The sequence below is a fragment of the Eschrichtius robustus genome, chromosome 15 (genome assembly GCF_028021215.1).
Source record: "Eschrichtius robustus isolate mEscRob2 chromosome 15, mEscRob2.pri, whole genome shotgun sequence".
NCBI classification, from domain to species: Eukaryota; Metazoa; Chordata; class Mammalia; order Artiodactyla; family Eschrichtiidae; genus Eschrichtius; species Eschrichtius robustus.
In genome coordinates, this window is record NC_090838.1 from 46,937,763 (window position 1) to 46,962,187 (window position 24,425).

Below are 24,425 nucleotides of genomic sequence, written 5' to 3' on the forward strand. Positions count from 1 at the left end.
CAGTATATGTCTTTTTGCGACTGGCTTATTTAACTTAGTATAATGTCCTCAAGGTTCATTCATGTTGTAGCATATGTCAGAATTTTCTTCCTTTTTAAGGCTGAATAATATTCCATTGTACACATATACCATATTTTGCTTATCTATTCATTAGTCAATGGATACATGCTTCCACATTTTAGCTATTTGAATAATGCTGCTATGATCATGGGTGTACAAGCATCTCTTCAAGACTGTGCATCCAGTTCTTTTTGGTATATATCTCAAAATGGAATTGTTGGGTCATATAGTAATTTTATGTTTAATTTTTATGCTAAGTGAAATAAGCCAGTCACAAAAAGACAAATACTGTATGATTCCATTTATATGAGGTACTTAGTCAAAAATCATAGACAGAAAGTAGAATGGTGGTTGCCAGGGGCTGTGGGGAGGAAAGAGGGAAGTTACTGTTTAATGAGTATAGAGTTTCAATTTTATATACAAGATGAAAAGAGTTATGGAAATGGATGGTGGTAATGGTAACACATTATGAACGTATTTAATACCAGTGAACTGGACACTTTAAAATGGTTAAGATGTATTTCACCACAATTAAAAAATTAGGGGAAAAAAAAAAGAATGGTCCTTAAATTACCAAAGATTGCCAACAGAATGCTATATTTTAAAATGTGACTAGCGGGATTTCCCTGGTGGCGCAGTGGTTAAGAATCCATCTGACAATGCAAGGGACACGGGTTTGATCCCTTGTTCGGGAAGATCACACATGCCATGGAGCAACTAAGCCCGTGCGCCACAACTACTGAGCCTGCACTCTAGAGCCCGCGAGCCACAACTACTGAAGCCTACACGCCTAGAGCCCATGCTCCGCAGCAAGAGAAGACACCACAATAAGAGTGCACACCTCAACAAAGAATAGCCCCCCAGCTCACTGCAACTAGAGAAAGCCCACGCGCAGCAACGAAGACCCAATGCAGCCAAAAATACATAAATAAGTTTATATTTTTTAAAAATGTGACTAGCAACAACCAGACCAGCATCACGTCTTCCCCATAAAAACAATTTAATTCGCTGAAAGAGGTGAAAGTCTTAGTGGCATCTCTATCGCCATCTACCGAATCGAATTTGTACTATATTCTAGTAAATCCTAACCAAAGAAAGGTCTTTGTAATATATGTGCTTTCATTTAAATTCTAGCCACTGGAGCCTCTTGGTCAACGTTTTGCCCACTCTCATTATTGATCCTAGTATCAGCACAAACCTGTTTCTGGATGTTGTGTTCAGGAAATGATTATTTTAAGTGCTCACTCTAGAGAAGCTGGGCAAAAATTGCATGCAAACTTTACATGCAGACCGTTTGCTCTCTGGTCAGGGTCTGCCATTCAAAACCCATGATAGTTAAACCATACATGCCTAGATCTTTAAGCAACTTGGCAGGGATCTTTGACAATTCAGTCCCATTGCTTCCAAAATGTACATTGATTCTCTGTTTTCAAACTGTGTGAGCGTGTGTGTGGTGAGGAAAGAGTTCAGGAGGAAACGGATGGGAGTTTTTTTGTTTTTGGCTGCGTTGGGTCTTCGTTGCTGCGTGCGGGCTTTCTCTAGTTGCGGCGAGCAGGGGCTACTCTTCGTTGTGGTGCGTGGGCTTCTCATTGCGGGGGCTTCTCTTGTTGCGGAGCACGGGCTCTAGGCGCACAGACTTCAGTCGTGTGGCACGCAGGCTCAGTAGTTGTGGCTCACGGGCTCTAGAGCACAGGCTCAGTAGTTGTGGCACAGGGGCTTAGTTGCTCTGCGACATGTGGGATCTTCCTGGACCAGGGCTCGAAACTGTGTTCCCTGAGTTGGTAGGCAGATTCTTAACCACTGCGCTACCAGGGAAGTCCCGATGGGAGATTATTATTAGACATCTCCATCTGCATATAACCAGAGTTCAAGGGTGACATGCACTTCATGTTAAGCACAAATCCAACTAAAGCTGGCCTTATTTATAATAATACATACTGTATGATTTGACCCAAGAAAACAAGATAACAGAATATAACTCATGCAACTGTTCCTTGGATGAAAAAGGTATATCCTCCTCAGAGGCCTTCAGATGTCAATACACATGAGAGCTCGAAGGTACAGTTTGCACTGATTTCCACTGAAGAGCTAATTGAATAGAAACAAGGACCCATTTAGGAAAATCTTCAAAATTTACCTTAGTAGCCTCTTTTTAAAAACTATAATATTGCTTCTTTATCATCCTTATGGTAATAGAGTTGGAGAATACTGATAGATTAATTCTTTAGTGTGAGAGAAAAAGTTGTCAAATTTACTTAAGAAGCATGTTTCTTTTCCTCTTTCTACACACAAATTACCTCTGTGCTACTTTCCAAGTTCCTCTGTGTTAGAAATCAAAATGGTCTCCATTTTGGACTAGTGATACATACAGTAACTGTAACTTGTAGGTTAAAGAATCCTGCCTTCTATTGCCAGGGCATCAGTAAATCGGGCATCCTGTAGCAGCTTTTTCTGAATGAGAAAACATGGTAGCATTTTATTTCCTTTAACCATTCAAAAAGCTTCATTTAAAGTCAAAGGAAACAAGAAATTAAATCTGGCCTCCTGAGTTTAGGAAAAATGTTTTAAATTGGTGGTCTATAGGTCAAGTTCGGTCTGTAGATATGTGTTCTGTGTGGCCTACACAGTACTCTGAAAATCAGGACTGCTCTCATCAAATCTACATTTCCAGCTTCTGATAGGGTAATTCTAAGTCCATAATCCTGCACGACAAAATTGGCTGGAACCTACCACAATTGTTCCTTTTAAAAAGTCCCTAGATCCCCCTATGCCTGGCTGTGAAACATCTCACTCATTTACAGTAGGACCAGACCTCTATAGATACTTGAGAGTGACCTTTTATTTGGAGGCTAAGAAAAGAATATCAAGGAGAGACTGACAGATTCCCAAGGCATGGAGTGTACCTGTAGATAACTGACAATAAAAAAGAAGCAAAAGGAAATTGCTACATAAATAATAGTATCTTTACTATGTATCTAATTTTATTTTTATTCAAGAACATAACAAATTGCAACTACTAGCAAACTGACAACTTTCTATGGGTTCAGTGGTGCTATATTGGTTTACCTTTGTTAAAATGCTGTTTTCTCTGAGAGGGAATGAAAGAAATTATGAGCTTACTGTAAAATGGGAAAAGTTGAGGGGAATTCCGTGGGCAGTCCAGTGGTTAGGACTCTGTGCTTCCACTGCAGGGGGCATGGGTTCAATCCCTGGTTGGGGAACTAAGATCCCTGCATGCCACGTGGTGTGGCAAATAAATAAATAAATAAATAAATAAATAAATAAATAAAATGGGAAAAGTTAAAAAAAAACAAATCATGAGGCCTGTACTTTGACTTTTAACTTATGTTTTAGCAATCTAACAGAATTGAAGGCAACTGAAAAATAACATTTTCATCTGTTAAGGTTAAAAAAGTGATTGAAAATAACGGTTATTTTCTAATTATCCAGGATTTTGAAAAAGTTAAATGTTAAGAAAATTTTTTGATTAAATTTGTTTCAGAAAATCTCTAAACCTTTGCAAATGAATGAAATTAATGGAAATTCATTTTGATAAATGCTTGACTACAATAATTAAACAAAAATGTAACTAGTACAATTAAATCTTTCAGACTCTGAAACATTTTCCTCCCTTCTGTTGCTATGGTGGACAGAACACCTAATTTGAGTCAGAGAAACTTAGTTCATCATGGTCCTTGCTATGTGATCTTCAGCATGTTACTTTGCCTTCTGAATTCCCTTTTCTTCACCTATGAAAATGGGGATAATAATATCTATTTCACAAAATTTTTGTGAGGATTTAATAAGAATACATATTAATAGTACTAGCACAGTGTCTGGCACAGAGAGAACACTTTAAAAATATTTGTTCTCTTCATACATGGCAGGCAAAGAGGTGCCTTGTATAAAAATGAAAAAAGCCATGGGGGGGACTTCCCTGGTGGCGCAGTGGTTAAGAATCCACCTGCCAATGCAGGGGACACGGGTTCGAGCCCTGGTCCGGGAAGATCCCACATGCTGCAGAGCAACTAAGCCCGTGTGCCACAACTACTGAGCCTGCGCTCTACAGCCTGCAAGCCACAACTACTGAGCCCACATGCCACAACTACTGAAGCCCGCACGCCTAGAGCCTGTGCTCCACAACAAGAGAAGCCACTGCAATGAGAAGCCAGCGCACCGCAACAAAGAGTAGCCCCCGCTCAATGCAACTAGAGAAAGCCCGCACACAGCAACAAAGACCCAATGCAGCCAAAAAATAAATAAATAAACAAATAAATTTTTTTTAAAAAGCCACGGGAGATGAATAGGTAAAACACAGAGGACTTTTAGGGCAGTGAAACTATTGTGTATGATACTATAATGCTGGATACATGTCATTATAAATTTGTCCAAACCCACAGTATGTACACCACCAAGGGTGAAGCCTAATGTAATCTATGGACTTTGGGTGATAATGATGTGTCACTGTAGGCTCATCCATTGTAACAAATGCACCACTCGGAGCGGGGGGGGTATTGATAACAGGGGACGCTATGCATATGTAAGGGCAGGGGGTATATGGGAAATCTCTATATGTTCTGCTCAATATTGCTGTGAACATACAACTGCTCAAAATAATAAAATCTATTTTTTAAAGCCATGGGTTTAGAAAAATATGACTAATTTTGGATATTTCTAACCCAATGGAGAATTTCTATTATAGCTATTTCATTACAGCTGTCAGAGAACAATGTCATAAATGAAACATTAATGCAGTATTGACCCTGAAAATTATAGCTACTAGTATGACCTAATACCCATCAACATACAACCTAAAAAATAAAGCAGGAATCCAACAGAAATGCACATATATGTTCATGAACAAGACATGTACAAAAATATTCATGAAAGCACTATGTGTATGTCCCACGCTGGAAACAACGTAGATGTCCATCTATGTTAGAACTGTGGTATACTTACACAATGGAATAATAAATAGTGATGAGAATAAACAACTGCACATGACATGGATGAATACCACAAAAATAATAACTAAAGAACCAAACACACAAAAATAAATACATTATGATTTCATTTATCTAAAATTCAAACTCAGGCAAAACTCATCTAAGGTATGAGAAGTCAGAATAGTGGCTATCTCTGGGAAGGGGATAATAATGACTGAAAAGGGGCTTCTAGGATTCCAGGGGTGTTATTTCTTCATCTGGGAGTTGGTTACATAAATGTGTTGACTTTGTGAAAAATTATTGAGCTCTACAGTTATAACTTGTGCATTTTTCAGAATTTATTATTGTGTATATGTATATTTATATATCAATAAAATTTACCAACAAAATAAAGCGAGAGTAAAGCTAATTCACAAGACTGGCATTAAATATGAAAGATTCCAGGTCCAACTTGGTATTTATTCATTGACCTACTTATTGCAACTTACTTTGTACCCAATACTGTGTTTGATTTTGGTGATATAATGGTAACTGTTATGGGTTGAATTGTATGTGCCCTCCCAAAATTCATAAGTTAAAGCCCTAATCCCCAGTACCTCAAGATGTGACCTTATTTGGAGATACGGTCTTTACAGAGTTAAAATGAGTTCATTAGGGTGGGTCCTAATGTAATATGACTGGCATACATATAAGAGGAAATATGGACACACATAGAGCACATAGAGGGAAGATGACATAAGAGACATAGAGAAGGTGGTCACCTATAAGCCAAGGAGAGAGGCAAAGGTCTGAAACCAATTATTCCCTTACAGTCCTCCAAAGGAACCAACGTTGCCAACACCTTATCTCAGACTTCTGGCCTCCAGAACTGAGACAATAAATTTGTGTGGTTAAGCCATTCAGTTTGTGGTACTTTGTTTCAGCAGCCCTAGAAAACTAACAGAGTAACCTTCCCCCATTTTCGACACCCTCAAAATGTGCTGTCCTTGCCATCAATAAAAAGTACTGTCCCTGACTGTAACCATGATAATAGCAATAAAGGACAGCCTAGAAAAAAGAAATGTGGCATAATTAAGGAAGTCATAAAAGGTTTCCCTGAGGAATTTTTAACCAAGCTAAAGCCTAAAGTAAAAGAAATTATTAACTAGGTAGAAAGAAAGGGATGAGCCTTCCAGGTAAAAGAAACAGCATATTTTCAAGCCCCTTACAAGAGGAACAGAAAAAATGCAAGTGTCTGGCTCAAAATAATGTGTAATACGGTAGGAGATGAGTCTGGAGATCAGCTGGAATTCAGATTATGCAGAATTCGTTAGGCCATGTTAAGGATTTTGGGCGTTATCTCAAAAAGCAATGACATGAGACAACTATTTAGTGCATGATAATATGATGAAATGTGAAATACTCAGCATCACCTATGAAGCGTCCTTGCCAAAAAAGTTGAAACTAGATCTAGTTAAGTTTTTACAGCTAACTTCCATTTACAGGAAATATGGGAAAAAGAAAAACAAGTTAAATAATCCATAAGGAAGCAATCACACAGATCTAAAATGTGGAACATTCCCAGTAACAACCAAGCCAGTCCAATCAGTCAATAGCAAGAGAGAAAAAAAGAGAGGAAGAATACTCTATATGCAGAGACACAACAACCAAATAGAATACATGGACCTTGTTTAGATCCTAATTGGAACAACTCAACTGTAAAAAGGCATTTTTAAGCAATTTGTGAAATTTGAATACAGACTGGATATTAGATAATACTAAGGAATTATTTTTAGTTATTTTTACAATATTCTGTTTCTTCCCACTGAAGTTGTAATCTTGATAGCAGAGAGCATACACAAAACAGGTATCCAGAATATGCTGGGTTTGTTTTTGTTTTGGCCGCACTGTGCAGCATGTGGGATCTTAGTTCCCTGACCAGGGAAGCACAGAGTCTTTTTTTTTTTTTTTTTTTTTTACTTATCAACCTGCTGTTTTATTTTAAAATTAAGATAATCAACATAAAGAAACTTTTTAAATTCTGCTTCAGTGATCACAAATACATGCTGTTTTTTGGAAAGAATTTTATTTTTGAAAATGATTTTTGAATAGAATTTTTTTTTTTAAACATCTTTATTGAAGTATAATTGCCTTACAATAGTGTTAGCTTCTGCTTTATAACAAAGTGAATCAGTTATACATATACAATATGTTCCCATTCCTCTTCCCTCTTGCATCTCCCTCCCTCCTACCCTCCCCATCCCACCCCTCTAGGTGGTCACAAAGCACCGAGCTGATCTCCCTGTGCTATGCGGCTGCTTCCCACTAGTTATCTATTTTACATTTGGTAGTGTATATATGTCCATGACACTCTCTTACCCTGTCACATCTCACCCCACCCCCTCCCCATATCCTCAAGTCCATTCTCTAGCAGGTCTGTGTCTTTATTCCCGTCTTGCCACTAGGTTCTTCATGGCTTTTTTTTTTTTTTTTCCTTAGATTCCGTATATATGTGTTAGCATACTGTATTTGTTTTTCTCTTTCTGACTTACTTCACTCTGTATGACAGACTCTAACTCCATCCACCTCATTACAAATACCTCCATTTCATTTCTTTTTATGGCTGAGTAATATTCCATTGTATATATGTGCCACATCTTCTTTATCCATTCATCTGTCGATGGACATTTAGGTTGCTTCCATGTCCTGGCTATTGTAAATAGAGCTGCAATGAACATTTTGGTACATGACTCTTTTTGACCTATGGTTTTCTCAGGGTATATGCCCAGTAGTGGGATTGCTGGGTCGTATGGTAGTTCTATTTGTAGTTTTTTCAGGAACCTCCATACTGTTCTCCATAGTGGCTGTATCAATTTACATTCCCACCAACAGTGCAAGAGTGTTCCCTTTCCTCCACACCCTCTCCAGCATTTATTGTTTCTAGATTTTTTGATGATGGCCATTCTGACCGGTGTGAGATGATATCTCATTGTAGTTTTGATTTGCATTTCTCTAATGATTAATGATGTTGAGCATTCTTTCATGTGTCTGTAGGCCATCTGTATATCTTCTTTGGAGAAATGTCTATTTAGGTCTTCTGCCCATTTTTGGATTGGGTTGTTGGTTTTTTTGTTATTGAGCTGCATGAGCTGCTTGTAAATCTTGGAGATTAATCCTTTGTCAGTTGCTTCATTTGCAAATATTTTCTCCCATTCTGATGGTTGTCTTTTGGTCTTGTTTATGGTTTCCTTTGCTGTGCAAAAGCTTTTAAGCTTCATTAGGTCCCATTTATTTATTTGTGTTCTTATTTCCATTTCTCTGGGAGCTGGGTCAAAAAGAATCTTGCTGTGATGTATGTCATAGAGTGTTCTGCCTATGTTTTCTTCTAAGAGTTTGATAGTGTCTGCCCTTACACTTAGGTCTTTAATCCATTTTGAGTTTATTTTTGTGCATGGTGTCAGGGAGTGTTCTAATTTCATACTTTTACATGTACCTGTCCAATTTTCCCAGCACCACTTATTGAAGAGGCTGTCTTTTCTCCACTGTATATGCTTGCCTCCTTTATCAAAGATAAGGTGACCATATGTGTGTGGGTTTATCTCTGGGCTTTCTATCCTGTTCCATTGATCTATATTTCTGTTTTTGAAGCACAGAGTCTTAACCACTGGACCGCCAGGGAAGTCCCCACAATATGTTGCTGATGCTGATGTTGAACCCTGGTATTTACAATTTAGGCAGAAGGTGAAAAAGCACTGGGAAATCATCTGTGGAACTACTGAATTTTTGAGTTGTAAATGACAAAAGGAATTATCTAGCCAAAATAAATGCATGAGGAAAAGGACACAAAACAAGATCGTGGTAGAGCTGGTCTAGAACACAGGCTCCTATGCCACGAGGCTCATGTTATACCTCTTTCAGTGCAGCTTATAGGGAGGTTCTCACAGCTTCCAAGCCCTGTACAGCTCACAACTCAACTCTTTCTCCTTCCTCCACTTGACTTTATATTCTTGCTCTTCCTCCCAACTCCATCTCCAGGCATTTTAATTTAGATTCACTTGACAAATTTCACTTTCCTTGGGTAAACTGCCAAAGCTAGTGCTAACAAAGAAGAATAATAATGAGTGGAGGAAAAAACATTTTAAAACCAAAGCAAAATTAGCAGTAACAACAACAACAGCTGCTGTTTCAAGCTTTTTCCAGATTTCTGTACCTAATTCATCCTCTTGGCTTTCATGAACACATTTTTTTCCAAGTTCTGTCAACGGATACATAGTAGCTTTCTATCAATCATACAAGTCTCAAAGAAAAAAGGGTGTTAAGCCACTGGTACATAAAGAATCAGTGCTGCTGAAATACCCTCTCTCCTTCCCTTCCTTTTTTCCATTCTTCATAGTTTCTTTTCAAAAATCATAGCTAAGGACTTCCCTGGTGGCGCAGTGGTTAAGAATCCGCCTGCCAATGCAGGGGACACAGGTTCAATCCCTGGTCCAGGAAGATCCCACATGCTGTGGAGCAACTAAGCCCATGCGCCACAAATACCGAGCCTGCGCTCTAGAGCCCACGAGCCACAACTACTGAAGCCCACACGCCTAGAGCCCGTGCTCTGCAACAAGAGAAGCCACCGCAATGAGAAGCCCGCGCAACGCAACGAAGAGTAGCCCTCGCTCACCGCAACTAGAGAAAGCCCATGTGCAGCAAAAAAGACCCAATGCAGCCAAAAAATAAACAAATTAATTAATTTTTAAAAATCATAGCTAATATGAAGGCCAGAAATAAAAATATTATTAGTTATTATAAGCCTTTTATAACTAAATTGCAACTTAAATTGCTTTTAAAATTGTACATAGGTATTACTTCTAAAAAATATTACATTTTAGAAAACTGAATTATAGTTATCCAGTACTGTGTTTACCAATATACAGAAAAATTGAGAACTCAGCCAGTATTCTTCTGGATTTGTAAGATAAGCCCAGCAACCCAAATATTAGTGGAAACAGATAGCTTAATATAGGCAATAAGGTGTGTTATATCAAATACTCCAAAGAGGGATAATTATACAAGTACAAATGGATAGATATGCGGGATTTGGGAAGTATAAACCAAGTAGAGGAATATGTGTTTCTGGGACCTCTTACATTGAAATAAGGGTTATCTTCTATTAAGTTCTTCCACTATGTAATATATTTATACTGCACATACATATCACTAAACCTTTTGGGGAGATATTACTGCCCATATTTTACAAAGAGTAAGAAGAAGAATTTGAACTTGAATATGAACCTGTCTGATTCCAAGTTCACATTCTTTCCACTATAAAATAAAATATATACATTCAGTTTAAATTTAGGAGGGGAAAACTTATGCTCTTTTATTCTAACAGCAGCTCACTTTTACCATGTTCCATGATCAAGGCTGACATTCAACTGGTGTGCTCTGGTATGGCATAAGGGCTGAAAGCTGTTCTGATGAGTTGGGTATCTGTTCTGTTTGATTGGTGCCTATGCCATGCTGATCATTTAATATTTTGAATATCACACCTGTCCATGACACAGAACTCTGAGTCAAAATCAAATACTTACTCAAACACTTGAAATTATCTAAAACCACTTTGTATGACATATTCCATGCCTACAGGTATCCTGGGTCTAAGATGTAGAACTACTACTTCTTTGCAAAATTTGGCTATTCTCTCTCTAGATAAGAACATGCTGAAATTCCCAAGTTTTATAGTAGAAGCTTAACATTTGCCATTTATATATACCAAAGCATGGAGCACATCTTTGAGTCAGTAGTACAAAATTACTATGCTCTAGGTTTTTGCCAGTGAAAACCTTGAAATGGCATCTTGCCTTTCTTGTTACAAGTCAGGCTTATAGCATTTGATATTTGGGAAATCAGTCTGACAGGATACTATCCACACCTTCCTCAGTTCTTGCTATTAAATTAGATCACCAGAAAGGAATATATCTAGACATTAACTTATGCACTTAGATAGAAATGCCTAAACTGAGATTTATACACTTACATTCTTAGATTTTATCAAGATTCAATATACAGGAGGGATAAATTAGGAGTTTAGGAGTAGCATATACACACTATTATATATAAAATAGATAATCAACAAGAACATACTATATAGCACAGGGAACTCTACTCAGTATTCTGTAATAACCTATATGGGAAAAGAATCTGAAAAAGAATGGATATGTGTATTGGGTTGGCCAAGAAGTTCATTCACTTAATGAATACGTTGTTCAACAAAGTTCTTGGCGAAAATGAAAAATGCCTTTTATTTTTACTTAAAACCGAATGAACTTTTTGGCCAATCCAATATGTGCATAACTGAATCACTTTGCTGTACACCTGAAACTAACGTAATATTTAAATCAACTATACTCCAAAATAAAATTAAAATTAAATTAAAAATTTAAAAAATTAAAAAAAGAAAAAATAAAGTACATAGGAATTTTAGAAAGATTCAATATACAAAATGACCATATAAAAAAAGGAAGCAATGGTGTAAATATTTCAAGGACAAATCTAAATGTCATCATAACAAAAGAAGCATGATATATTTCTGAGAACTTCATACTCCAGATTTATTTATAAGTTAGTTATACCAAAATCAGTTTGCCTAACTGATATATATAAAATGTTGTAGGGCTCCCCCAACTGGTTAAGATGTAGAACTACCAAAAAACATGCTGCATTAAGTTGACTGTATCATCCTCTTCAGAAATTTCTGTAACCCCAGCTTGAGATCGAAGGACAGACATGATGTCATTAGATAATTTGTCAAAGTCATTCTGTAAACATATATTTGCTAATTCCTGCCACTTTTCTAGGGAGCAAAATGGATCATTTATCATAAGATGTTCAACTGCATCTGAGGAAATAAAAATACAATATTATAATATAGCACTTATTTGATAATCCACACTTAGCAATTCTTCAAAAATAAAGAGATATCATTTCAACTCCATTACTATTAGACCTGATTCCTTTAAGTGTAATGTGGAGTGCCTAGTCGAGCTCATAGTAAGTACTCAAGTGTTAGTTCCTTCTCCTCCTCCTTTTTCATTAACCTTTTCATGCCTCAATTCAACTCTCCACCATTTCTCACATTACTTATTCCTCCACTCATCTCCTTCTTGGTAAGGTCAGCAGATGCTGAAGGTTGAAAGGAAGGGAGTTCAGAAAGTGAAGAATGTGGGCTCAGCCTTATTCACAGTCTATAAGGTACCACTAGGAACTATCAAACAAATTTGATGGTCAAGTTTTCATGATCCTTCAAACACTTTTATAAATGCCCTATAGTGCTAACCTAAGGGTTTAAAAAACTCTTTGGCAAAACCTCCATCCTATCTCTAGACAGAGACCTCTTAAGGATGGGGCTTCTTTAACAAATATTTTTCTAAAGGAAATAAAAGAAGGATTTTGTTTATTAAAGAAAACTAATGATATTATTTACTTTTGAAAATCAATTATAGTGACCCTCTTTGAAACTATTTATGGAACTCGTTTATCTACTACCTGCATTACTTATAATACTTGATGAAACAGGATTTCTATTCAGGTTATTGTAATCACTATTATTTTATTTCCACCATGATTACTATTTTTCTATCAAATAAAATATTTTAGTTGATATCTGTAATGATAATTTCTAAATTATCTTCCCAACTATGTTTTCATGTAATTTACTATTCTTTCTCTGGCCCCATATGATAATTTAAAATCAAGTTGTCTGCTCAAGTTTCTATATTAAATTAGAGAAAGGAAAGAAAAAAGTGAGATCTAATTAGTTACTCCTGATCCCACTCCAGAGTGCGGTTCAGAGTAAATAATATATGTAAATAATATTTTCATATATATTTGGTTTAGGAATAAAAAACATAAAGTTTATCTAAATAACATTTTAATATATATATATAAATTATTAAATATACACATATGTTAATATATATAAAGATTTTACAGTAGTCATAGCTATTATAATTATTATGATGTTCCCCTCAAGCTTCAGAAGGAGTCTCTCTTCATTCTAATCCTCTCAACAAATATATACTATTGCCAACAGAGTATTATTAACATGGTAATCTTTACATTTATGAACACCTAAAGTTAACTCTTGCCAAGAATAAACTCTTAGGAAGATAGAGTTAACTCAAACATAATAATCTTGAACCTTTCCCTAAATAACCCACTACTATTTCTTTCACTACAAAATTTTACTTCACTTACCTTTCCCACCTTTATTTATTTCTTGAAGTAGCTTAATGCCAACTTTTTTCATATCTACAGAGAACAGGTGAAGTACAGCAAGACCAAAAGATAAATATGGTGGTTTCCCATTCCATTCGTCAGTGAGACACTGAATTAATTCAGTGTGGGGACATAACCTTATTAGCTGCATCAGGTCATCTGAAAGCAAAAATGAAAAACTGTGTCTCAACATCCTAATATGATACATCAACTAGAAACTGGGACTAGCTAATGTCTATATTTGCCAATCAACCCTTCTTTTTCCAGTCCTTCCAAAGCCCTCAATGAATTCAACATTAGTATCTCCAATCCAAAAAAAAAAAAAAAATCATACTCAGCATAGCAAAAAACAAAGGAAAACTACCTAAACATAGTACCAGGAAAAAAAATTTATCAGAGAACAGTCTTGGAAAGAAATGTGGTATAAAAAACGGACCAGGTTGACAATCAAGAATCCTGAATTCTAATCATAGCTCAATCAGTCACTTAATCTTTTGGACCTCAGTTTTTGCATCTTAAAGTGCTAGAATTAGTATCTCCACAATTTCTAAGCTCCCATCTAATACTACGTTATTTTTGTCTACATCTTGTTGCTCATTTGGGAGCCAACTTCTACTGAGTATATCTTTCTTTCTGTGCCTTGCATAGAAAAGGGGCTCAGTAATTTTTCCTAAAAATATCAAGTATTTAAAAACCCAAATATGAAGATTTTAATAAGCTGTTAGCTAGTTCAGGTAGCTAGAGGTTGAGCCATATGAAGTTGCCTACACTTGACCATTTTTTACTTCAAAAAAAAAGCAATTTCATATGGTTTAATGTACTAGTTAACCATTCAGATAATTTAAAGCTACAATCATGATTTATATTCTTAAATTTATAAACTTTGTGTTAACTTACTAAAGTTTTTTAAGTAAAAGTATTCTTCTTGGGCCACAACAGAGGTAATTTGCAGAATAATTTCTGAGAGCATTTCAAGAACTACGTGTAAACATAACTGCACTCTAAAAGGTAATACAAGGTAATCTAGTGTTTATTAAACACATATTATTGTATTGTGAACTTACATATATTAAATTACTACATCTAATATTCAGTATAAGTCAGATATTATTATTCTCACATTACAAGTGAGGAAACAGGCTTACAGAAGTTAATTTTCCCAGAATTAGACACATAGTCTAAAGAAGAACAGTTCATCGGACCCCCAGAGTCCATGACCTTCCAATCTATGGTGCTGCTCCTCTAAAATAATAAATATGTATGTGTGTGTGCACTGTGTGTGTGTATATATATATATATATATATACATGCATACACACACAAAGAGAGAGAGAGAGACAAGGAGAAAGAGAAATGGTAAAAGATGAAGCAAGGAATAGCAGAATATAATTCTATATCAATGAAGTCAAATAATTTTTTAAAAATTTTCCCTAGAGAAGAGGTAGAAGTTTAGGATTTGGGTCGCTCAATCTGGCCTCCACTAAGGTGAAGTTATTTATATAGGACCCCCCTGTCTCCAACATTTCATAACTCATCCATCTCTCTCTATTTCATTCAATCAAGTATTCAAATACCCTTCTCCATTAATTGATTAAACAATATTTACTCCATTATGTACAAGATATGGTCTCTGACTAATTAGAAAGGACACAAGTTCAAATCCTATGAACTTACCCCTCTACTTACTTCAGAATGCATTTCCTTATTCCTTGGTTTGACATGTAATAATGATCATTATTTATCTTGTATGTTCTATTTTGATAAGGTTATAAGGGTCTATATATCAACCATGGTACTGTTTAACTCACAAATACCTAGATACTTAGAACAGTGGTTCTCAAAATATGGTCTAGGGTCCATAAAGTCAGAACTATTTTCATAAAAATACTAAAATTTGCCTTTTTCATTCTCCTTCTCTCACAAATATACAGTGGTGTTTTTCCAGAAGCTACATGACATATTACAATAGACTGAATATAGGATCAGATATGGGAAGCCAGCTATCTTCTATTAAACCAGACATTACAGAGATTTACAAAAATGTAAAACAGTGTCACTCTTTTCCTTAAATTGTTTAGCTTTGGAAAAGTTATTTTTCATAAAAATATTTTACTTATGACAATACATAATTGGTTTATTGTTGTTGGTTGTTTTCGTTTTTGGTCTCGCGGCACAGCTTGTGGTATCTTAGTTCCGCAACTAGGGATTATTAAACCTGAGCCCTCAGCAGTGAAAGCACAGAGTCCTAACCACTGGACTACCAGGGAATTCCCTATTGTTATTTGAAACGAAAAATAAATAATGAAATTTGCAGCAACATGGATGGACTTGGAGGGCATTTTGCTAACTGAAATAAGTCAGACAAAGAAAGACAAATACTGTAGGATATCACTTAATATGTGGAATCTAAAAAATAGATGAATCTGACTCACCTCACTCAGCTGCACCTGGGAAAGAGCCAGCTGACCAGCCTGCAGACTGATATGACACTGCCCTGGCTGGAGACCCTGATTATATCCCACAATAAGCTGAGAAGCCTGCCCTTGCTGGGATGGGCACTGCTGGCACTCAACACCACGGACGTCTCCTTCAACGAGCTGGCCTCGTTGTCTCCTGACACCCTGAATGGCCTGAGCCACCTCCAGGAGCTCTACCTGTGTGGCAACAGGCTGCAGACTCTACCCCCCGACTCCTCTCCCACCTCCCCACCCCCCAGCTCCTGGCGCCCACGCCCCAGCTGAAGAAGCTCAACCTGGCTGAAAACCAGTTGAGAATATAACAAAACAGAAGCAGCCTCACAGATATAGAGAACAAACTAGTTGTTACCAGTGGGGAGAGGGAAAGGGGGAGGGACAATATAGGGGTAGGAGATTAAAAGGTACCAACTATTAACTATAAAATAAGCTACAAGGATATATTGTACAACACAGGGAATATGGCCAATATTTTATAATAACTATAAATGGAGTATAACCTTTAAAAATTGTGAATCACTATATTGTACACCTGTAACATATAATATTGTACATCAACTATACTCCAATAAAAATTTTCTTCTGGTTTAATTTCCTTTTTTTTTTTTTTTGTTAAAGTCTTTATTGAATTTGTTGCAATATTGTTTCTGTTCTCTGTTTTGGTTTTTTTTTTTTTTTTTGGCTGCAAGGCATGTGGGATCTTAGCTCCTGGACCAGGGATCGAACCCACACCCCCTGCATTGGAAGGCAAAGTCTTAACCACTGACCACCAGGGAAGTCCCTGGTTTAATTTCTAATAAGATAAATATCAATTGATTATAACCCACATAGACAAAAACTCTTTGGGATCTTCAATGCTTTTTAAAACTATGAAGGAGACCTGAGACCAGAAGGTTTGAGAGCCTTGGATCTAGAATAACCCAGTTTCTAGATTGTTTCTAGCCTCGGAGTTTAGAATTCCAGATCTAGAATATAACCAGATGGGTATATTCACTTGTTTAATGATAATGGGGAAGGTGAACAAACAAATCATTTCAGGCGTTATTCTAGAAATCATTAGGGAGGAAAAACGAAGAGTTTTTCCTTCTAAAACAGATGCTCTATGAGTCAGGTTTATGCTTTTGGAACAAAAGACTTTTTTAGGACTTCACCGTTTTTGTTTTGTTTCTTTGATTTGTAAATGTAAAGCTGATAGTCTAAATCTGAGAAAGACCATTTTCTTCTGAAACCAGAAAGTATTAACAAACTGAGTCTGTCCCCTGTGGCCAAGGATAATACTTCGGAAAGCTGTGGTTGTTTGTCATTAAAAAGTAAAATAAGCAGAGTAATTTTTCAAACATTGTTTCTACCTTTTAAGCTTAATTTTCCTCAGGTTATTATTATCTTATGATGTTGTACTAAATAAATTCTGAGGATAAATATCAAGGTTCTAATTATATAGGAGAGTTAATATTTCTTAAATTAGTACAATATACAGTTGTCCCTTGGTATCCACGGGGTTTGGTTTCAGGACCCCCTGCAGATAGCAAAATCTGAGTATGCTCAAGTCTCTTATACAAAATGGCATAGTATTTTCATATAACCTACACACATCCTTCCATATACTTTAAATCATCTCTGGATTACCTAATACAATGTAAATGCTATGTAAATAGTTGTAAATACAATGCAAATGTTATGTAAATAATTGCTGGTGCACAGCAAACACAAGTTTTGCTTTTTGGAACTTTCTGGAATTTTTTTTCCCTCAAATATTTTCAATCTGAAGTTCATTGAATCCATGGATGTGGAACCCATGAATATGGAGGGCTGACTGAATAATTATTTTACAGTGTAATGAACTACTAGAGGAACAGGATAATATGAAAATGAGTCAATCATGTTTCTATATACTCATGCAAGGCAAATTTTGCAAGCAAAAAAAGAAACTTCACATTTCATTCAATAAAAATTCCAAGAGTTAATTAAAACCTTTATTCCTTGACTAAAATAATTCTATGGAAAAATAATACTTAACACAGAAACTGAATCTGTATAACTTACATAATATTAATAAAATATATAATTCATTCAACAAATATTGTGTCGTAACTACTCTGCCAGATTCTGTTCCATTGCTGTGTGTATATAGGCAAATTACTTACCTCTCTGTGCCTTAGCCTCTCTTTGGACACAGTTATTTTTCATCTATAAAATAGGGATAATAACAAAACCTAGTTCATATAGTTAACATAAGGATTAAGTGAGATAAGACATGTAAAAAGCTGAACTATAGCTATTATTACACTAATAATGTCGGGCATGCTGTTACATAATGAATGAAAAAATTAATAACTCTAAAAAACAGATTCTAAGTAAAAGTCAATTTACTCTTTGAAAATGATCAGATTCTTTTTCCTGGAAAAATGTGACCTAAAAGTGCTATATTTTGTTCCATTGTGCAATTTCTTAGAACTGGAGTACACAGCTTGCAAAATCAGGATTGACATAGGCCTGGGATATGGGGATATGCCAGGACTGCCTGTACATTAAGGCTACTGCTGAACTAGACTATAATAAGAGATCAGCTCATTCAACTAGGGTCACCCTAAGGTCCACAATTCTCTCAGATCACTGCCCAGCTGCAACCTAGGTGTTTCAAACTTTTTAAATCAACATTATTTCACTAATTCTTCATTTCTAATGCTTATATTATAGTTCAGAATGTTATATATAAGTTCAGTTATTTTTTAAAAATCCTTTAAGTAGCATGGTCGAAATATCTGCAAGTTTACTAAATGTTTATGTACTGAAGAAATATATAATGTATTTGACTGTCCACCATCAAAGTCAATCAGCTTCAGCTTACCTGTTTTCACTAAAAATTACAAAAGAAATCTACTTACTGGTATACACAAAACAAGCTTTATAATGTATAAGTCCAAAATATTGCCTACTATCATGGGTGATCTTACAATTCAAGTCCAGAATTCGAATGTATACAAATAATAGGCTTTTTCACTTACCAGAAGTAAAGTCCTTGAATTGTTGTATGTATTCCATGGCCCCATGAATTTGACCCTGTTTACACAGGCAAAGAAGAGCTTTCTTGTGCAGGCCACATTCACTATAGATAATCTGAGCTAAAGCCAGACACTTGGCCTTGTTATAAGTATCCTGCTCCCCATAATCAAAAATCACATCCCCAGCCTCCTCAGAAAATGTCAGCCTAGAGCAAGCAGATCAATAGGGCACACGTTAATGAGCTCTTGATGAATGGATGAGAATGAAATATTTGAAAACTCAGCACAGTAGAACTGGATTTTCTATGGTCTATAAGGATTCCAAGTTAGTAGGCAACTGATGAAATTAAACATATCCAAGACTTAACAACAAGAACAAAAACAATCAGCATGTCTTCCTTTGGGGGAAGTAATTTTGGTGAAACTGAGCTCAACTTTAAAAAAATCTACAAACAAGGTTAAAACTCTCCTGAAAAGATTGGTGGGATTTAAAATTTCAAGGTAAACACAAATTCTCTCATAATTGAGGCTCTCAATGTTCTTAGCTGTTATCTAGATTCCAAAACCCTGCAGAATGTAAGAACTTATTAAATGTTGGTTAAAGATAGTGACAAAATCTTTAGCTCAAAATTACCAACAGATCTTGCAAGCATTTGTACTAAAAGGAAAACAGAAAGTGCAACAGCAGTGTTTGTTTTTTTTTAATTGTTATAGATTTGAAAGAAACAACGGGGGGAATAAAGGGACTTAACTGTGTCTATTAGGAGAGACTGAAGAAACAGTTCTTTTGAGATGGCTCGAATAAGTAGATTTCACTTTTCGTCAATTTTAGTGCACCATCTTCATACACAATTGAAGGGAACCATCTGTACTACTAACTCCACCTAGAAACTATCAGCATAAGCCAAAAAACATTTGGGTATCATTAAAGATATCACTTCTAATTACTGGCTGTACTGAAACTGGGCTTTATAGTTTGGGGTTTTTTTGGCCACGCCATGCAGCATGCAGAATCTTAGTTCCCCGACCAGGGATCGAACCCGTGCCCCCTGCACTGGGAGCATGGAATCTTAACCACTAGACCTCCAGGGAAGTCCCATAATTATATTTTTAATTAATAGCTACATAATAACAACAGTCACATAATATTAGTGTCTATATACATGTAATAAAATGCCAATAACAATAAAATGAAATCCTGAAACCCCTACAAAATGTCTCTTTATTGAAAATTAAGTAGATAAAGCCCTCTGTGTTTGTTGGGGCAGGCAGCAGAGTTGGGTCTAAAATCAAAAGGAAGCTCCTGAGTATGAATCGACTATTTAGGAAGCAATTCTTCGACTTCCACATTTTAATACCAAAATATAAGTTTTGGTAGTTAAAGCCACAACGTTTCCTGAGACTGAACAAGTCATTATTTCAGTTGTTGTAGTGACTGCATTACTGGAGCAATGAAAATACCAGTATCTTAGTATTTATTTCTCTTATTAATACCATTATTTCCTTATTTTCAGTGGTCACCCTCACGATGCTGTTCCACCTGAGAGAAGGCCAGAGTTGAGACTAAGGTTGCTCTGTATTCGTTTGTCACTTTCCAAAAGGATGATCAGAAGCAAAGATTATGATTAAAAAGAAAATTATCCAAAGGGAGGAGGAGGATCAAGCCCCAGAAGAATGGAATTGGCCCCGAAGGAAAAGCAGGTGGCGGGGGGTCGGGGGGTGAGAAAAACAAGGATTCTAGCCCTGGGGTAAGAGAGGTAGCAGTCAGACACCCAGTAGTCAGTAGTAGTCATCCAATAATTTTTTTGAAAAAGGCCAGATTTTTGTTTTTATGAGTTCCTCATGGAGACCTGAAATGTATGAATAGGTATAATTCATAGTTATCCAAAGCCTTCTAATTTTAGTGCATAGTTTTACCACACAGTTCCATCAAAGCTTAAGAAAAAATAAAAATGCTGCCAGAAGATTCAAATCTAGTATTTTAAAATTAATCACTACCAATATGGTATGGAGTAAAGTTGTAATGATTTTTATAGTGTCTAAGGTATCTAAATAGAAGAAACCCAAAACATGGAAAATCCAAACAATATTAATTAGCTCATGAATGCTCTAGACTTGAGTGGGTTAAATCAAATTGTCCTATTTAGAATAAAGACATTTATGCTAAATGGTATCTCCAGAAAAATATAGAAATACAAATATGAATAATTCGGGAAAAATGTAGTGGTATTTTCCCACTTTATGCACTCAGGGAAATGCATAAGAGTTTAAATTCTTACAACTAAGAGGTAGAATGGGCCAAGTATATGTAAGGAAATTAATCTTGTCTGAAGTGTCTTTGCACTAGATAACAGGTGTTAGTAATGAACATGCACTTTCTGATGCTGTCCTCATGCCTGCACCATTTCCAGGGCTCCCTGACAAGTACTTTTTGTGGAGAGTGTAGAAGTGTGACCAGGCAGAGAAAGAAAGAAGGAGGCAAAGACTGAAAAGAGGGGTACACATATGGAGAAGTTTCCTAAAACAGGAATTACGTGAACATAATTATTAATTATTATGTGAATAATTAATTACTATGTGAACAGTAAGTGAAGGCATAACAAGACAGGGTGAGAGAAAGCTACTTTGCACTGGGAAACAATAGTGAGATCAATCCAGGACAGTTTTATGACTATCCAGAGTTGTGCAGGGAAATGATGAATTTGAAATGGGTAGCAGTAGGTAGTAGTATGCAAACTTGCCATTTCTGTTTGGGACATTTCTAAGTCATGGATTTGTTATTTAGGGAGTGCTTACATTTGTCCATCTACTCCCTTATGATACACTTCTTAAAGATGAGAACTGTACCTTCTCTCTAATATGTATTCTATGTCCCTATGCATTTAGAGCCAAGAAAGCATAGCTCTTAGGCTGCAAAATAAGAAGGCCATGGCTACTAGAGAGATGACAGGGAGGCCTTTCGTCACTCTGCCTTCCAGTACTCACAGCCCAACCCATGCCCACATAGACCCAGCAAAAGGAGCTGTTATCTATTTCCAGATTGATCTTCATAAGCTGGTAGACACAGTTTTGGTGCCTACTCAGGTCCCCTTTACTGGGCCAGTGCCCCTTCTCCAGCTGATTATTGACAGCTCATAGCTGCCCCTTCTCCAAAGAATTGCCCTCAGCTGACTGGAGCCACGTCACCCAGAAAATTATGCCTATCTTTCAATCCCCTAGTAATCTAGAGCTGATGACTGACTAGTAAGGGATACAAAAAGCCAGTCCCATAATCAAGCGGTAACAACTTTGCGGTATGGCTTATGCTCCACAGCTCTCTCCTTATAATATTGACTAATACTAGACTTCACCTGAGTTCATATCCTTGCTTGGCTCTTTCCCTATCCCATCTCACTCCTTCCCTTATAAAATTTCCCAAGCAGTAAATGACATCACCTAAATCCAGGTATCTTGCTCTCTTCAAGGGCATAGGGAGCCTGAGTGCCAAAAATATTCCCCTTTGCCCCATTATTTAGCAATAGTCCTACCTTCTCATGATAAAGTCAATCAGGACTTCCAGACTCACAGAGCCTAAAGTTGCAGGCATGGGAAGCACAAACTCCCTGTGCTGATGGTTCATTCTAAGCGTCAACTTGATGTTGTTGGTCAAATAATATCAAGTTGACACTTGATATTATTTGACCAACAACAGATATTTGGTCAAATATTATTTTGGGTGTGTCTGTGAGAATGTATTTGAAGAGAGTAACATTTTAATTGGCAGGCTGAGTAAAGCAGATTGCTCTCCTGAATGTGGGTGGCCCGCATCCAATCGGTTAAAGGCCTGAATGGTACAAAAAGGATGACTCTTCCTCAAGTAAGAGGGAACTCCTCCGGCCTGACTACTTAGCTGGGACATCAGTCTTTCCTGCCTTTGGGTCTCAAGGCTGCCAGCTTTCGGACTGGAAGTTACAGCATTGACTCTCTTGAGTCTCTGGATTGCTGATTGCAGATCTTGGGACTTCTCAGCCTCCATAATCATATGAGCCAATTTTTTATTTATATATATTTTTTCTGTTTCTCTGGAGAATCCTGACTAACACACTCTCCAAGCAGGCTCCTGGGAGTAATAGTTGAGCAGGGCCACTCTTTACTTCCCAGACCCAAGTATTCTACCTATTGGGAATACAGCACTATATAATTATCATTGGTTTAAGGAGTACATGTCTTCCTAAAGGATGTTCCTCCGTCTTCGAAAGATGAAGTGACAAGTTGGCATCACCTGGACACCATCTGAACCTTCCATGAACCAAGTTTGGGTTTGTTTTTTCTTCTCCTGTCTGTTGGTCTTAGGTAACCCCACCCTTGCATGAGCCCATAGGTGTGAACTGTGGAAGTAGTGTCCATCAGGCAATGGTAGTTGACATGGAGTCTGGGCCACTTATTCATGAAGCTTACTTGTGTGCTCTGGAACTGACTGAGCATGATCTTGGTTGTACTTGATTTTACATGGACTCTCCTGAGCCCACCTGACCTTATGACTTGGTGAGTCTGTCAGAATACATTTCATGATGGGCATTTCTAGTTACACTCACTGACATTCCATGGATAAATACTCCAACTTTAGCAGGACCCAATAGCTGTTTTTTGAATGGTATACAGTTGTCTGTTACAGGTGGTAGATGATCTACTGGTATATCTCTGGGTAGTCCCAAGACAATTGAACACTGTTAGTGGGTAAATCAATAACCATGGTTTATAAATGGGAAAAAGAATTTGGGGACTTCCATGGCAGTCCAGTAGTTAAGACTCTGTGCTTCCACTGCAGGGGGCACAGGTTCGATCCCTGTTCAGGGATCTAAGAACCAGCATGCCACGCAGCGTGGCTAAAAAAAAACAAAAAAGAATTTCAAAAAGAATAGATACGTGTGTATATGTATAACTGAATCACTTTGCTGTACACCTGAAACTAATACAACATTGTTAATCAACTATACTCCAACATAAAATCAAAATCAAGAAAAAAAAAAAAACATGGTTTGATAAAGGCATGGTAACCACAGTCATTCTACCAGACAAGCCATCAAGACCAAAACTGTAAGTAAGAAGAATCTATAATGGGTGATAGAGAAAGATAATGAGTACTAATTAATATGTATGAATCTCAAAATAAATGTAAGTGAAAGAAGCCAGACCAAGGAGAGAAAAGAATATACAATGTGTGATTCCATATATATAAAATTCTAGAAAATGAAAACGAATCTAGAATAACATGAAGTAGATCAGTGGTTATCGAGAGGTGGTGGAAGGAAGGAGGAGGCATTACAAAGGGACATAAGGAAACATTTGAGGGTCATGGATATGTTTATTATCTTGATTGTGGTGATGATTTCATGGAGATTATATATATATATATATATATATATATATATATATATTATATATGTCAAAACTTAAATTGTACACCTTAAATATGTGCAGTCTACTGTGTTTCAATTGTGTCTTCATAATGCTGTTTTAAAAAAACTCATCAAATTGTACACTTTAAACATGTATAGATTATTGTATGTAAATTATATATCAATAAAGTTGTATAAAAAACAAATTACAGCCCTAGGACCTAGCAACAAGGGCTATAGTTCCTCCCACTAACCCTCCTCTTATAAGTTTCCCCAAGAATTGACCACAAAATCCTAGAGAAGATATGCCTGGATGGAGTG

The 24,425-nt window shown here is 36.5% G+C and overlaps 1 protein-coding gene across 5 annotated transcripts in view; it reads right to left on the reverse strand.

Annotated features, from left to right (window-relative positions):
* Nucleotides 1-11,582: 11,582 nt before the first annotated feature.
* CLHC1 (clathrin heavy chain linker domain containing 1) overlaps nt 11,583-24,425 on the reverse strand; it is a 36,136-nt gene continuing 23,293 nt past the window's right edge. For all 5 annotated transcript variants that reach the window (XM_068564935.1, XM_068564937.1, XM_068564936.1 and 2 more), the window contains 3 exons: nt 18,730-18,932; nt 13,230-13,409; nt 11,583-11,871 (listed from right to left, as the gene is read on the reverse strand). In XM_068564935.1, the coding sequence (XP_068421036.1) occupies nt 11,675-11,871; nt 13,230-13,409; nt 18,730-18,932 (580 nt within the window). In that variant the 3' untranslated portion in view covers nt 11,583-11,674. The remainder of the gene's footprint in view (nt 11,872-13,229; nt 13,410-18,729; nt 18,933-24,425) is intronic.